Source organism: Cyanistes caeruleus, chromosome 6 (genome assembly GCF_971803275.1).
Source record: "Cyanistes caeruleus chromosome 6, bCyaCae1.hap1.1, whole genome shotgun sequence".
Taxonomy (NCBI): Eukaryota; Metazoa; Chordata; class Aves; order Passeriformes; family Paridae; genus Cyanistes; species Cyanistes caeruleus.
The window spans coordinates 47,516,671-47,533,525 of NC_141706.1; the positions used below are offsets into that span (position 1 = coordinate 47,516,671).

At 40.9% G+C, this 16,855-nt stretch overlaps 1 protein-coding gene across 2 annotated transcripts in view; it reads left to right on the plus strand.

Moving 5' to 3' along the window:
- Positions 1-16,855, plus strand: part of NRXN3 (neurexin 3) — a 972,437-nt gene that overhangs the window by 91,479 nt on the left and 864,103 nt on the right. For both annotated transcript variants that reach the window (XM_086893498.1, XM_086893497.1), the window contains one exon: positions 7,355-7,372. In XM_086893498.1, coding sequence (XP_086749624.1) covers positions 7,355-7,372 — 18 coding nt within the window. The remainder of the gene's footprint in view (positions 1-7,354; positions 7,373-16,855) is intronic.

The following is a 16,855-nucleotide window of genomic DNA, read 5'->3' on the forward strand; positions in this document are numbered from 1 at the left end:
TTGCTGGAAGTTGTTGATAATGGTACTGTGATTTTTCTTAGTTCCTTTGACTCTTCCCTGAGTACCTATGCATGGCTGCTGTCAGAGGCTTGACTTTGGTGTCTGCCCTGCTCCATTACTGAAGCTGCTGGCTTATGATGCCTGGCAGATGCTGCTGATGGGGTTGTCTGGGTAGAGTGTGTTTTGAATTAGAATAATATAATAGAAAATGGGATTGAAAAAGGTCACAGGGGCCAACTAGTCTTTCCAAGAAAAGATCAGAATCTGAAATCTGAAAAATTAATAAGAAATATTTGTCTAGTCTTTTCTTGATAGTCTCTTTTGGCAAGCTCTCAGTGGCCCAAGTACTCCAGAGCCTCATTACCCTGTTCCTACCAAACTTTCCTGACATTAAGCCAAAACTACTCTTTCGTCATCATAAGACTCTTTTTGTTCTATCTATGGTGAATATGAAGGACACTTTTTTATGATTGCATATGCCCTTCAGAAGTTGTACAGTTATATATTTTTGTGTTCCCCACAAGATTGGGAACATAGCTGGCTGAATGTAGATGTTTGAGGGTGTTGTGCAAAATAGTAGGGAGCAAATCCTCTCTTTTGTCCAGTCCCCAGACACCTAGGATGAAACATAAAGAAGTCTCCTCCTGGAGTGCTTGAGCACTGTATCTAGGGAGCTTAAGTAAAGATAAACACATTGTTTGGAGGGCACTGAGTAATTAAATTCCAGTTGGATTTTTGGTAGTAGTGGGCTACTGACTTTTCCTCCAGCAGTGTAGCCAGGGCCCTGAGGAATGTACATGAGCATATTTGTTATGATGTATGGGTGAGGATGGTACTTTTACTGAAAGCTGTGAAATCAGCAAGCAACTTTTTTTAATAATAGTAATGATACAGAGTTAATTAGAGGGATTATTAGGAATTTGTTTCTATAAGATTTTTTTTTCTTCCTGAAGCTAAGTAACTGTGCATTGGTTTCTGAAAGCAGCAAGCATACTTAATCCATACCATGTTGATATGAAAGCCCCTCCTATATGGCCACACAGCAGTAACAAAACCATAGTGGTTTGCAAATGTCTCCCCAGCTAGCTCAAGCACACACTCTGCCTGAGTGCCTTGGTTTCCTGAGAGAACAAAGCTTGGCCCCATAAGGTAAAGGGTCCATTTTGCTTAGTAGATAAGGGCTCCACTCAAATTTCTTATGCCTCAGAAGGTGTTGCATTTGGGCACAGGTCAGTCGACCTCACATTGGCCCCATGAAGAGGGTAGGCTGTCCACATTAATGTGCACAGTATGGAGAAATGGATGGCAGCCTCAAATCACTGTAATTCAGATAAGATTTGAAATCAGATAAGTTTTGAAATCAAAGCCCTTCACCTCATTTAAATCATGAGTGTTTTAAAATCACACAGCACTTTTAGTAGAATCAGCGAAGTTTCATTCTGCCTCTTTAAGTAATTCTTGTTCTAACTCTGACATGCTAAACTGCTGTATGGCGTTCCTATAAGCTGTTAAACATCTGTCTCTTTCACTTCAGAGCTGGCTGCTTTTCAATACTGGATGAATGAGTCCTATATTCACAGTTAATAAGTGCTTTGGGATCCCAAGTATTAGCTGTGCAAAGGCACAGTACCACAAATGTATGCAATTCTATGCAATGTATCAAGTGAATACTATTCCCAAGAGGCTGGCAGCCTAAGAGATCCCATAGGACAAAGAACACAGAGAAATGTAATTGATTGTAATGAACTTGTTTGTGTATGTGTCACCACTTATCTCTGCTGAATAAAATCAGAAGTGTTCAACACTCCATTAACACAAATTACAGGGTCCTATTCTTCTGGAGTGAGACAATAAGGCCTACACCTGCTAGTACTGTGAAGTTCTTCATGATCCCAGTGTGTTGCTCAGTGACAGACATCATAGGCTGGAGTGGTCTTGGATTTGTTTCAGTATCCTAAGCATTTAGCAAATTAAGTATTTAACAAATTAATCCCATTGGAATAATCAGAAGGACACCAGGGATGCATTGTACTACCATTGTAAAACAAAAGATGTTAAGTAACTATGAAGGGTGAAAATCGTGACACTCTTACAGCAATTTTCAAGTCTTTTATGGATTCAATGGAACCAAGATTTTAGCTTAAGCATAAATACAACAGTCTTCAAAGTGTCTGTGTCCAGTGTGAGCACTATATCCAGGATGTGCTAATGCTTGGAGTTGATCTTATTACTAAGTCCATCTTTACCCAAGCAAATTGTTGTTCTAAGGTCTTTATACAACAGAAATGCTATTTGTTTTTGAGTTACTGTAACCCTCCCTGATAGTTTTGAACCACTGCATACTGAAGAGAAAGAAGAGTCTGTAGGAAGTGAAGTAGGACCATGTGTTTATCTATGTCTTAAAAGACCAGATTAGGATAGAATGAGACCACTTGCCAAATCAGCATGTGAAATCGGCACTTTGTTTGAACAAGTATCAAATTAGTGAAGAATTTGCTTTTGCCAGTTTGCGGTGTTTCCAGCTGAATCAAAATGCAGCTCTTCATATTGTTAATATGTTCCATCAGAGCTCAGTTAAGAGGTAATCACCCCGTTCTGAGTCACCAACACCTCTTACTACCACACTTCAGGAGTTCAGGCTGGCTCATCATGTGTCTTTTGATTCATTTCACTGACTGTCATAAATGCATCAATCTATGCTCTGAACAGTTTATATATATATATATACATATATATACACATACGTGTGTGTATATATATATATACATTTACATACACACACACACACATATATATATATACACATGCACACACACACACACACATATATATAATTTGTCAAATTAAGTGCCTGAGTTCCCAACTAGTCATGCTTCTGTCAGAGAAATTCTACCCATATCCATTTTCTGTATTTGCAGAATGATGAGAGCCAAATCTACTTTAGAAAAGCTTTTTTAGGAGTCAGTATCTGAATAATCTTCAGATTTGTTTCCAGAAGATGCATTTCCTCTCATTTGGGAGTGGGTCTCATATGACAAAAAATGCCTCTAAGTTTTATGGCTTTTTCCCTCCTTCTCTCTCTAGTTTCTGCCTGCTCCTCAGTCCTCTCTGTACACTGCTGTTCAGAGAGTAACAAGAGAATGCTGGAGAACTTTAGTGCCATTCACTTCTAGGTGCTTATTTCCACTTAGCCTAGGATGCTTCTGCCTGCCAGCTTGTTTGTGACTTGTGAATTCAGTCAGTAGCTCACAGTTTAGCTGGCAGAAGGCAGGTGTCCACAGCACATCAAAGCAGGGGACAAGACTGAATGGATTGCAGAAATGGAAATGAAAGTAGGTCTCTTCAAGTCAGGGTGCTGAGTATTGGTAGGGCTTATGCCTTCCCAAAGTTTGTATTGTCTTTGTCTTCCAGCTGGAGAGGGGAGTGTGCTGTCATGATACCTTCCCTTTTCTGCTAAACTTTGTGTTAAAAATGTTAGAGTGAAAAACACCTCAGATGTTTCCTGTACAGTCATGGAAATGACCTGAGCTATAATAACGTTTGCTTTGTTTCCCCTGCTCCCCTTCATTCTCCTCCTGCCTTTCCACCCCACCCAGATAGATGGCTGGGGCTGCACCAGACAAAGGCAGCGGCCCTGCTGATCCCTCTTTCAACACAGCTATTATCATCAAAGAACAAAAGCAAACACTACGGGCTTGCTGCTCGGCCCTTTACAAAGGAGCAATAAATGGAGTCTTGTGTATAGGATAAAGCAAGCTTTGCCTTGTCTTACATTAAGAGGCAGACCTTTCTGTGTTTGAACTGCTCTGAGCTGAAGGAAGTAGAGAAACCTCTATCTATGTGGCAGGAAGTCCTTGAATCAGTCATTGAATTTTTTTTGTTGGCCATGGGTTCTGCATGCTCCCTCTTTAACTGGAATTCTCTACCTCCTCAGTCGCTGTGGCAGGGAGCAGATCTGTGTAGGTGGAGGAAGGTAGTGCTAGTGGGAGAGAGTGGGAACATGTTTTAAGGAGTCCTATTGTAAACAAACCAGAAAAACATAAGAGGATTGTCAAGAACATTTCAGACGACAGGGTCTGAAGGCGAGTCATCTCAGGTCCCTGAATCTGGTCATACCACTCTGTCATCTCTGTCATTTACCTTTCTTGAGGCATTAGGTGTCTCCTAATCGTGGAGTCACCAGCCATGGTATGGTGGGTCCCTTTTGTTAATATATGCAACCACAGTTTTAATTGTGAACCAAAGTGGAGTAACATTCCACACTGCAAAAGTGTGGTGGTGTTTCCCATGGGGACTTGCATTGATATTAGAAAATGTTTTTTTACCCAGGTGGTGTTCAGGCACTGGAACAGGCTCCCCAGGGAAGTGGTTGCCTGACAGAGCTCAAGGAGTGTTTGGACAAAGCTCTAGGCACATGGTGTGATTCTTAGGGATGGTGCTGTGCAGGGCCAGGAGCTGGACTCAATGATCCCTGTGGGTCCCTTCTAACCGAGAATATTCTGTGCTTTGTGATTCTGTGACTTGCATGACAGTTTCACTTGAATGCCTCAGTGGTATTTATTGTAGGGTCTTTCATGAGGACTGATTGGTTATATGTAATATTTTTTGTCTTTGCAAAGAAAGCAGTGCTTTCTCTTGTTGTTTTAAACTAAAAAACAAGTAATTTTACCATTTGGAAATGAGCATTTGCCAGCAGATACCACATGGGGGGGTGTCTGCAATACAAGAAACTCCTTCTGTATTCAGTATGGGAAGTAATAACCTGGGCTGCCATGTAGGTAAGTACTGTGAAAGTGTCAGAGACATGAAAACAATTACTTTAGTGAGGCAACTAATATATACAGAAATTGTGTTGGGTGGAAACTTTGCAAAAAAAGATACAGCAAAAAAAGCTAAGAGTTAAATCAGTCAGGATGGGGGATGTCTGCTCTTTGAGTCCTTGGCACAAAAAAAAAAAAAAAAAAAGACAGGTAAAAAGAAATCCCCTTGCTTTTACTTGCTATTGAGAAACTAAATTTTAGAGATGGTTATGTCAGCTCTTAGCACTTCATTATTTCCCTTTTTAACAGTTTCATGACCTGTTTAATTCCTGCACAGTTAAATAAGTATTATTTCAAGCAGTGTATCAGTTACAGCCCACTGCCTCTTCTCTTACTTGCTTAATGTGTTTATCCCTTGCTAACCCTAGGCTAGCTCTTTCCTTTGCCCTTTCTATCTGCTGATAGTTTTCAGTTCCCAGCCATCCCACAGATTTCCTGCTGGAACAGAGACACCCTGGTGAGGCTGCCTGCTGTTCCAGGCCCCCTTGGGTAGCCCAGACTGCAGCAGTCCCTGCTCCATTGTCAGGTGTGCAGGGAGGCTGAGAGGAAAACATGGGTTGAGAACTTTTTACCTGCTTCGAGTAGAATTTCAGGCGGATGCTGGATTATTAGAAATATTTGCAGTACCCTATGATAATCATTTCTACCTCTTCTGAGATATGTGATCATCTCTAACTGCCACTGATTTTTCCCAAGCAGTGCATCAACTCAAGACTGCTCCTAGCAGTGGACTTCTAATTCTTTGTCATCATGTTCACATTCTGGAGTAGTGTTTAAGGGTCTGCTCCTTCCTTTTGCCCCTTCTGCATCTGCTATCACCTTCTTTTGCTTTCCATCCTCAGTGCATGTATTGCTACCTGACACTGGTTTTCTTACCTAGAAGTAATTACTTTCAGGTGAACTTTCAGTGCTTAGTGTCCTTCTAGGCCTGCCAAGGCACTGGTTCTCAGATGCAATTATGGGCTAAAAGAGGAAAGGCAGCAAATAATCCACATCAGATCTGCCTTATATGTTTAGTAAAAGCTATGAAATTTAAATTAATTGGTGCAACAGTCCCTCCCTTCTTCATGCATTGCTTTATTTGGATTGTTACCTCCTTAGGAAAGGTCAGCTTGATGTATGTATGGTTTCCACAGAGACTTATCCTCAAATGGTTTTGGAGCCATTACAAAGTGACAAGCGAAATGCAGCACACATGGGAATCACTCTCTGCTGAATTGCCAGTGTCTCTGGAGAACAAGTGACACCAGTTTCATGGGAGCACAGTGGGTTTGGACAGGAAGGTGGAATACTGATGGAAATTGGAGGGCACAGAGGGAGAAGAAGAATATAGCCTTAGACATCAGTGTGAAGCCAATGTACTCAGTATGTCATGCTCCTAAATTTGTGGCGGAAGTAGTCTGGCATCTGTAGTCCAAATCATTAATGTATTTCTTTGAAGCCTTACTGGAAAGGTGATAACTCTACCAGCCCAACTCCTGGACAAGGGTACAAGCTTCCAGGGGAGAATGCTATCTATGGACCTCTATGGACCCGGCCTCCCTGTTTCCTCAAGCAAGTTGTTTGTTTTTTTTTCTGGAGGGCTGCCTTGTAAAGAAAATATTAATCTAATCCTATGAGATTTCAGGAGATTCTCCCTCTTGGTATTATGGTAAGTGTAGCTATTCAGAGCAAGACTAAATTTGGGATGCTAAAAAAGTTATGAGAAGCGTTTTTTTTTTAATTTTTAAAGTACATTTGAATATATCCCACCTCTGTTATCAGAAATATGAATTGCATAGTCTTCCTCCTCCCTTTTTAAAAGACTTAGTTATTTTGAGATTTATGTAATTGATTCTGAAAAGCAGTCTTATGCCACAGAGAGAAAGTACCAAATGACATTTTTCCTGAATTTAGCATCTTGTGAAAGACAATATGTGAGATGTGCAGAGCTCTGACACACTCCTTCTCCCCCACCTCTACTACTGTCTGCAATGAAGGATGCTTTTTGGGAAATGATGGGCAGAAAGAATGAAAAGTATTTGGCTCTCTTCTACACTTTGGGACTATGTAAGTCTTACTGGTCATAAATTCACATGACCCCTTATAAAAGGGGAGCAGGTTCTTTTCTATTTTTCTAGAAACTTGCTTGAATTTATGTGCTATAGAAGCCTTCTGCAGGCAGGTTGTTTTTTGTTTCTCTCTTTTGCATTCGTGTGTGTGAAAAACATAGAATATTGTAACTAATATTCTTACAGGAACTGATGTGGCTTGGTTCTATCTGATTCCAGGAACTCTCTCCGGACAGATATGACGGTGGATTCACTTTTACATGCACAGTGGAGGGGGAGCCAGTGCCTCCTCCCTTGCATGGCGGCGTGCTTGGATGCAGATGGGTGGCCTTCAAACAAACCTAATTACTTCTGGTTTTGCATGAAATTGATTTCCATGCAAGGATGCCGAGTTGCTGTGTGCATCTCTAATGGCTTTTTTTTCTCTTCTCTTTCTTTCTCTTTCTTTTCTCCCTTCTGCTTGCCATGAACACACCTCAACAGATGTCAATCATATTCCAGGTAAGTGTTACTTTTGCTGACCTGAAAGGCTGTCCTTTAAGGAGCGGTGGTAAGTTACCAAGGCAGGTCTCATCCTGTTTCCTGCTGGACATCACAAGGTCTGGATTGCACAGTCTTTGCTGAAAGAAGACTTTCATAGTAGCAAAGGGCACAAACTTCCCTCTTCAGAGACTACATTGTGTTGGTCAGTTAAAGGGATGCCTTCTGAATGAAAATTGCATTAAGAATGGTTGCTTGTATTGCTAATTGAACCTGGCATTGAAAACTGTATTATATACAATTTATTTCTGATACATCTGTGTCTAGTCTGGCATAAAAATCTAGATTAGTCATTTTCTTTCTCTTGGTGCAGTCTATTCCATTTGCTACTCCCACTGATAACATGTTGAATTTAATTTCTACTAACGAAGGGCTTTTTTGTTGTCTTATTTTACACTTTTATAAACCAGTGAATACCTTTCTGTCTGAATCTGAATGTGCGATCTTATTTAGGTATCAAAATTTTATTCCCACCAGGGAACAAATGATTCATTTAAAAGGGAAGATGAATGTGTGTTTCACGTGCTTGTTTATGTGTGAAGTTCTTCCACAACAGTGTATGTTACCACAGAGAACTCCAAACCTCCTTCCTCAGATTGCTGTCTCATTATTGACAGCATCAGGGTCTCCCAACTTCAGCTACAAGTGTTAGATGAACTAGGCCACTTGACTCTAGTCCACATTCTTTTGCCAGTGAAACTTTAGAAATTAATTTTTACTTCACACTTGGGCAGTTCCACATGTTTAGCATTATGTAAAATGGAAATCAGAGCCCAAGAAAGCACCCTATATTGCCCTGGCTGGAAGGGGATAATAGGCAAGTCAAAGCTCTTTTCCTTCTCATCTTTCTGCATAACTTTTGCTAAACCCAACCTGGAATGAGTTATCTGGATCTGGAACGTGTTGAGTTCTCTTTTCAATTTGCTTCTTTTCTACACTTGGATAATCAGACCTTCAGAGACCTGCAGAGAGGGCCCATCACTTGGGTATTTTCCTGGCATTTAGCCTTTTGGTTTTTCTCATCAGCCACCTTTTTGTTTTTCTGAGAACTTTTGCATTCTGTGTGCATCTCAGTGGAATGAAAGTGGCTGAATGGCAAATGTTGCCTTTGGAAAGAAAGGCTCTGTCAACTTTGACATGCAATCTTTTTTGTTACTTACAAGGCTGAAACTCTGCCATCTCTCTGCCCCAGTCTGAGGTGTCCAGGAGCTCCTGTTTCCTCTCGTCTTGGCAGGATCTGATAGGACATGTGCCAGAGACTTCGAGTCACAAGTCTCCCCAACATCCTGAAGATGCTGATGTGTGGCAGAGGAGGATGAGTGAATTGTGATAGCATGGCCTTGCTATGCTCTACCAGTGAGACACATCTTATTATGCCAGTAATGAGCATTGCCTCAAGTAACATCAGGGACATCTCCCTGTGTGCAGGAGCTGATAGCATCACTGGTAGGAGCCCAAGCAGAGGTGGCACAGCCAGTACAGGACTCTGTTGCAGTTGATGTGGGCACCATGGAGCGATCCATCCTTCTGCTCTCTGTGCTCCTCTGCCCTACTGCCCTGTTATTCTCATGATTTATATACTTGGATGTGAATTTTTTATTCTTCCCATTGCTCATACATGTGTTCTTTTTTTCAGGACTGCTTATGTGCTTTCTCACAAGGATTTTTAGTCACATGTGGATTTCTAGTGACACGTGAATGCTTTTTCATGTGTTCTCTCAGTCGTCTGCATGGTTTCAGTCTCACAATTACCCACACCTCACCACAGGGCTCAGTCACTGATTACTCCTAGGTAATCTCATCCCTCTGCTCATCTCACCCTCAGGGGTGCACTGGCACTGCTGTGAGATTGGGCAGTGGCATGGATGGACCTCCAGGGGGGTTTGCATCTATACTTTTCCTCTGCCACGCTATGCAGACACCTATTTGGCCATCCAGCTATCTATATTGCAAGGACAGAGCCTCAGGCCCCTATCAAAATGGTTACTTTAACCATCTACTGTTTGAAAGACAAATTAGGGATTTTATGTGCTCGTGGTAACTACCCACAGGCAGCAGAAGGGCTGTAAAGAGCCCATTGATTAAATAAGTATTCATTATTGTTGAATAGACTGGTTCAAACTAATTCCCCACTAAGAGGAGGTAGCTGTGAATAGGCTGGGGTTGGCAGCAGTGGGCCCCAAAGGGTTCTGATGGGTGCATTTACTCCAAGGTGCAAAGAGGCTGTTTATTTTTAAAGTAAACAGAAATGTGTAGCATAAGCCTTTCCTGGCTGTGAGGTCTCTGCTTGTGAAGAAGGGCACTCCAGCAACAGGAGCTCATTGGTATACTCCTTCCAAAAGCCAACTTGATCCCGTCTGGCTTATTTCATATATAAAAGAAGTTTGACAGATGTTAACCCTCCTTTCCTTCAAATAACAACAGCACATTTTGAACAGTGCCCTGGAGTTGGGATTGTTGCTGTCCACACTTGGCTAGGTCACTGACTTGCTGTGTCATGTTGAGGAGAAATAGCTTCTTTCAGTACTTCAGTTTTCTCTTTGGGGTTATAGCTACAGCCTCACCTCACCTTCACAAACTGGTTTGCGTGCTGGGGCTGAACATTATGGTACATGGAACATTATTAGTACAGAGGTTAAGGGCCTGACTGGGAAGTGGCATGCAGCACAGACTGGAATGGATGCTTCTGTCACTTCTGCACAGTATCTGCTTCTTTCTCAGCACCTTCTATTCTTTACCAGTGGTATAGATTCTGAAAGATAAATAGTTGGAAAAAGACCAATAGATCAAAGAGAAAGGTATATGCTCCTGTCTCATTTATTTTTTTTTTTCTAGTGGAAGAATAGATGCCAGGAATAAGAACTAAATATCGTTACTTGATATTATGGAGGCTGTTACTGATAGCTGGGGAGGGGTTGTTAAAGTTTAAATAGTGCTTTCCTATTCATACCATGCTTATTCCTATTGTGGGAGGGATTTTTAAATGTTTATGGGGAGGAGACTAAGAGATTAAGTTCTGGGTTTTTGGCTGTCGTGATTTTACTGCTGGCTAGTGTTTGCCTGTATCTGAATGGACAGAACCCAGTAGACATTACCTAGGTTGTTCCCAGAGGAAAAATTAGTCCTTGTTTACCTCAACAAATCCTCCATAAATATGCAAAGATCATTGAAAGCATAAGCATACTAGAAAATTTTTGATATGGGCCTTCAATCTTTCAAACACCATCTTTAAATGCTTCTTTCCCTTCTTCATCTCAGGTCTGCTGTTATAGTTGATCTCCCTGACTCCATGCCATAGGGTCATTTAAGCAGTACCTTTATGCTGGCTTCTCCTTCTTTAAAGAAAAACTCTGCTTTTGGGCCATGAAAATGATAGGTTTCAGCCCATCTGAAGTTTCCTGTTTGCAGAAGGTACCAGCTCACAGTGCGAATCCATCTATGCCATATTGTCAGTGCCACTCATTAGGAGTTTGAAGCCAGTATGTATGGGCTTAGGTTCTTCTTCATAGGTGCCACCATTATTTTGATTCTTTTATGCCCTTTGCACAGGTACTGTTCCCTAATGTGATTTTCTTAACTGGAATGTGAATGGTTTTTAGTTGCATGCAAACCTATTTGCAAGAATATGTCAGTAGTAATCACTAGTGTGAGAACAAGAATTCTGCCATTCCGTGTCTTTTTTTGAAAGCGGATGCTTTGGAGGAAGTTTAAGAAACTATGATAGCATAAGTCTTGTCCCAGTGTCTTGGTGGTTTCTGGTAATTACTGTTTTAAGGACTTTCTGGCCTGATATTGCATCTAGATGTGTTCTACAGTCATTGATGAACATATTTTTTCTGGATATATCCAGTCTTTGTTTTACATAATCCACTTGTATTTTTTAACTCTATTGTATCCTGTGATAACAAGTCCCATTTTTTTATCACTGAAATGTACTAAGTACTTTATTTCAATTGTTTCTGCACCTGTTCCTTGAGAATTTCATTCAGTGACTCCTATTTTTTGTTTCCCACAAATAAAGAAAAAGATATTTCCTGTTCACCTGCTCTGTCTCAATTGGGGTTTCATCTCAATTGTATATATTGTCAGAGATATCTTTTCAAGCTGAAGAATTGTATTCCATGTCTAACAGTTCTTTTCCCAACTCATGCACCTATTTGATCTGCTTTGCAGTGATACACATTTTGTGGATAAATCATAAAATGCTTTCACTCTGAGGTCTTGCACATGTACTCTCACATTCTCTTGTGCATGTAGCCATCTTTGTGAGCACTTGCATGTTTGTTTTCAGGTTTTCAAGCATCACCATGTTTGTGGCCCTTCCTATGCAGCTACTTATAGGAGAATGCCACAAGGAATGTCAAAATACTGTTTCTGCTGGGACTGAAAGGAGATAGTATGTTTTTTTCACTATTGCTTCCATAGATGTCGGGGTAAACAACTTTCTCTTCCGTTTCTATCTCATGTTCTTATTCCTTTGATCACTCAAAGTAGATGCCATTCACCCTGATTCACTGCCCCTGATAATGACAAAACCTATCCTGGAATTACATAGCAGAGGGAGGAAAGGGGATGGGAAAGAGGAGCTAGCACAGCTGTTGTGTGTAATTGGATTGGAAGTGGGCCTGCGGCTACAATAACAAAACTGCACTCCCGGCTGGGCTCACTGCTGGGGCCTGGGAGCAGCCCCTTGGCTGTCGTGCATGTCATGGTTGAATCAAACAGAACTGACCTCCCTGGCCTGTGCTACTGCTTTGCTGGGTTAGAAAGAAAAGGCCCCATGTACACCAGCAGCCAAGAAATCAGGTTACCCTCTTGGCAAAGCTGACCTGTCTAGCAGGTAAATGGTCTGATCTAGGCTGCAGAACGATTTTGCTTCTTATCCGTTCTTCACATCTCTCAAGACATGGGTTTTGCTGCTTCTTCTGGGTCCCATCATTTGGCCTTGCTGGAATGCCCTCTTTATTGGTACCTGGGGATTCTTAGGGAATTTTCTTTGGACTTTTGGTTTTAGAGAACTTCAAGATACTTATTTTATGAAGACCACATGGAAAATAAAGAGCTTGTCAACTCTCTTCCCCAGTAGAAAAGGGAACTGCCAGTAGAACTGGAATACAAAGCTCAGAGTAGAGAAGAGCCTATTAAGGAGCTGCTAGTTTTAGGATATTTGGAAAGGAGGTGAAATCAACAGATTCCAGTACTCATCTGAGTGCTCTTCTCTATAATGGATGTCATTTTATTTTTGGAAGAGTCCCTGGTTTGCATGATTTCTCTCTTCAGCTTTGCCATAAAGGATTTTGTGCATATCCTGGACTGGAGGGTCTGATGTCCTATCTCACACATACGTTGCAGCTGGCCCTCTTATTGCCTGGATGGGTCATGCAGCCTGATACCCTGAAAAAAGATCCTCTGTGGGAAAACTTGCCCTGGGGGGAGCTGAGTTGCTGCTGCTGCCTGACAGTCTCCTTTCCCATTCATTAAGAGCTTTTGGGCTAATCATTTGGTGGCATCATTAAAAGGGCAATACTGAGGCTGCCTGCCATAACAGAGCAATTCAGCAGTGCGTGTACACCCACGCACACGTGCGCACCCACGGATCATGGGCCCAGTAACACAGGACAGGCTATAATTAACCAGATGAATGAGTCCATCCTCCTTTGTTGCTGCAGTCACTTGTCACTCTCAGCTGTGTTTTGTGCTATCCACACCTTCTTATGTTTTGTGGCTTTATTTTCCATTTTAAGCACTAAGTACTAATAGGGTGGGATGGAGCAGGATTCAAACTGTTTCCAAGGTTTTCCATATTTTCTCCTCCACACTGAAAATAGCCCCATCAAACCCTTAAAGATGAGGACTGCTGTTTAACTGCTGTTTAACATTGGTCTTTCATTGTACTTTTCATTGTACTCTGAAGCTACTTTTAAAAATTTCCTTCTGGCTTCATAAGAATCCAGTGTTAGCCCTTGCTACTTTGTACAATTAGAGCCACTTAATTTTACTGTTTTGATATAGAAAGCATATAGCTTACAATTTTTTAAAAAAAAGTAGTTTGAAATTTTTTTTGAGATCAAAAAGGATGAATTTTAAACTTTAAGAAAATAATACTGACTGGGTAGTAGGTTAAAGAAATATTAAAAAACCCCTCACAGACCTAAATAGGAAAAGTCAGTTATGGCAGGCATAAATCATGGCCAGAGAGCAGAGTTTGGGTCTGTCTGCCCTCAGCAATGGACATATTATTTTAATAACAAACTGATGTTCTGAAGAAACAGGCTGCTTTCTCTTCACATTACTGCTGAATGTTCAAAGAAACTGGGTCTCCAGAGGCTGAGTACAAGCAGATGTTTATCTAAAAATCCTGTTGAGAGTTTTCTTCTGAAGCCATGTGCTTGTCCTTACTGTCACTCGTGTTTGAAGTTCAGGAATAGAAAGTCACCAGATTCTCGACTTTGACATAAAATTTCTTTACAGGCAGATAAGCCATTTATTCTGAGGTTTTCCTAAACCTTTTCTGGACCACTTACTACACACCATTTTTGTTGGGCAGCTGTTCTGTCCAGCCAGTAAATTATTATAAGGATGACTAGATTGGTTTAGAAAAAGCATCAGACCCCTTGGCTACTAGAGCTCATGCAGATTTTTATCAACCTTTTCCAAGTCCTACACTGGCTGGGTTTCCTTATAGCTGAGGCTAGAATCAAAGTTTCTTGTTGAAAAATTCCAAGATTAAAAGGAAAATATGTTTCACCTGGGTTTGGGTGGAAAATCAGATTTTCTTATAGGATTCTTCTGAAATGGGATGGCTATTGGCACAGACAATGGTAGGATATATGAATAGTGTGCTCTGGGGCCTAATGAGTTCATTTGTATCCTGAGCCTCCTAAAAAATTTGCTTGTCTTTATGACTGCTGTCCAAATAGCATGGTGATATGTGTCTCCATTGATCTGGAAAAATCTGGTCTAGTTTGCAGGTCTGAACAATTTGTACAGCTCTTGCATTGGATTGTTGGATGCCATCTTAGTTTCATACAGTCCAATAGCAAGTGTTACCCCATTACACCTCGAGGTGGCTTTGACTTTTATGATTTGAAAATTGTTTTAGTATCTTGTCAGTCTTGAAACTGATGTAAAGGTGAGACAACTATGTCAGTTCACATTTTCCACGTTGATTTTACTCTGTCGGATTTGCAGCCTTTGTTACACATGTTGCAAATGTCACAGATTTCATATCTCAGTGGTTGAAGGTTTTAGTTGTTAGTGACATTTTCTTGGAGATAAATACACTCATTTTCACTCTTACTTAAATTGAAAGGCAGGAATATTTTTGGATGAGAAAAACTGGTATTTTTTTCATTATTTCTATTATTATTTTTTGTAATAATGAGTCTGGAATTTTGTTGGTATTCTCTTTGTTAAAATAAGGGTCCTTGTTGATGGACAACTTATGAAACAACACTGTTTTCTTGTTCTGTCTCCAAGTCCACCCTCCTTTTCTTCCTCCCTTAAAAAAGGAAAAAGTAGCATTGAGGGGAAGGGCATTATTTGTCATTACTCTCCCTGCTTTCATTGTTGAGATGGGACTAGAAGATCAAGAGGTACATGCAATACCAGTACCATGACTGCTGTGGTATTTCAAATCTGTGGAGAAGCAGGAAGTGCCAGAATATTTCTTAGGGATACTTTCTTTTGCAGGCATTTGAACCAAGGCCAAATCGGGGGCCCCAACATTGCATTTATTTGGGGGTGTGCTCACTCCTCAGCTGCAGGCAGAGGGCTTGTGGGGATGCACCTGGCTGATGTGCCTGCCAGATAGGGCACATGGCATTGGTCTTCTGGGGAGAAAGACAAAAAGGGGTGTTGACATTCCTGACTTTTTGAGGTTTTTAAAGCTCCTCTGTCGCTGGTGGAGAGAAAATGGATCTTCTTATGGTGTGATTTAAGGTGTTTAATGTAGACTCTTGCTTTAAATGTTCTCTGGAGGTTTCTCTTTGTTCGTGTCCAAGTAGACAAAACCCTTGCCATCCCCACTAGCTGCACCTGCTGCTGCTGCTGGGCCTCTTAGCTATGTCTTTCCTTTCCCACAGTGTACAAGGTCTCAGGATCCCCATCTCTGCTTTGGATCTGTTGTCCCCTCCTTGTTCAGCTAGCTTCTGCTACATGTGATACTGACACCTTCTAGCCTTTTCAATTTTTTTGGTATTGGTACAGGGATTCTGTGCATTGTAGGTCCTAACAGTTATACTTTTGTTTTCCTGCCTTTTACAGTGACTTTCAAGTGTCCATTTGATCAGACCTAAGATTTGACTGTCAAGAATGATGGGGTCAGTGGCCATAAATAGAGACAAAAATTCAATCCACTCTCCTAGCAGAGCAAATGATTCACTGAATTATATCATGTAATTTAAACCAGAAGTGTCCTACGGTATCAAATCTGCTAGGTTTATTTATAGCTAAAAGACCTAAAAGAATCTAAACCTATGTTATGTTTCTGATTATTTTTCTAAATCCACAATAATCTTCGAGAACATTAAGGTATTTGCATTCCTTAGACTGTACAATTATTAATCCCCTTATCTGGCTCGAAGTTCTCTGTGGGTGAACATATTCTTAGGATGATCTGGATTTTAGATTTTTTTCAGCCAATGCAAAGGAAAACCATAAAAGAGAAAGGAATAAACAAATTCAAACTCAGCATGCTGCTTGTTGAAAATTCTCATTCTAATAAATTCATTTGACCTCTCAGCCTCGGTGAAATTAAAAAGTAACAGCCCTGTTTGATTAAAAAACTGACTTAAAATATGGTGTGTGTGTTGTATATGTGAATGTATTGACAGCCCTGCCATATTAAGTGCTATGGGAAGCAGGAGATGTGAGAAGGAATCAAGCTAAGGGACGTTGGTCAGGGAACCAAGTGTGGAAGGGGTCCCTCATGGCTTGAGTGTGTAGGACTTGAGTTTTGTTATGTTAGTTCTGTGATGTCGTGTGACAAAATTGATTAATGGGTCACTTCATGCTTAATGGCTTGCACATGGATATATAGAAATATCCAAACAATATTTGTATTAATAGAGTACAGTAAACCTATTTGAAAATTGGGCCTAGACATAGAATTTGGTTGTAACAGACAAGGTTTGTGCCAGAAAGAATTATCAGAGAGTGGAGCAGCCCAAGTAGATGCTACAACCTCATCTGCAGAGCTGACAATGACTGCCTCTGCTGAGGGGAACTGTGCTGCTTTCTGACTTTACCTTCAGTTATGAAAAGTAAGAGTCGCTTGAGCTGTAGACCTGTAAAGTAACACACTGTCCTAGGAAACTCAATCTGCAGTTCTTCACAGAAAGGGTGTGGAGGTGTATTTAAATACGTTATAGGTAATTTTTTTTAGTCCTTGCTATGTCTGGTGTCTAATTAGTAAGTGTGAGCACTGTTGATAGACTCCTAAAA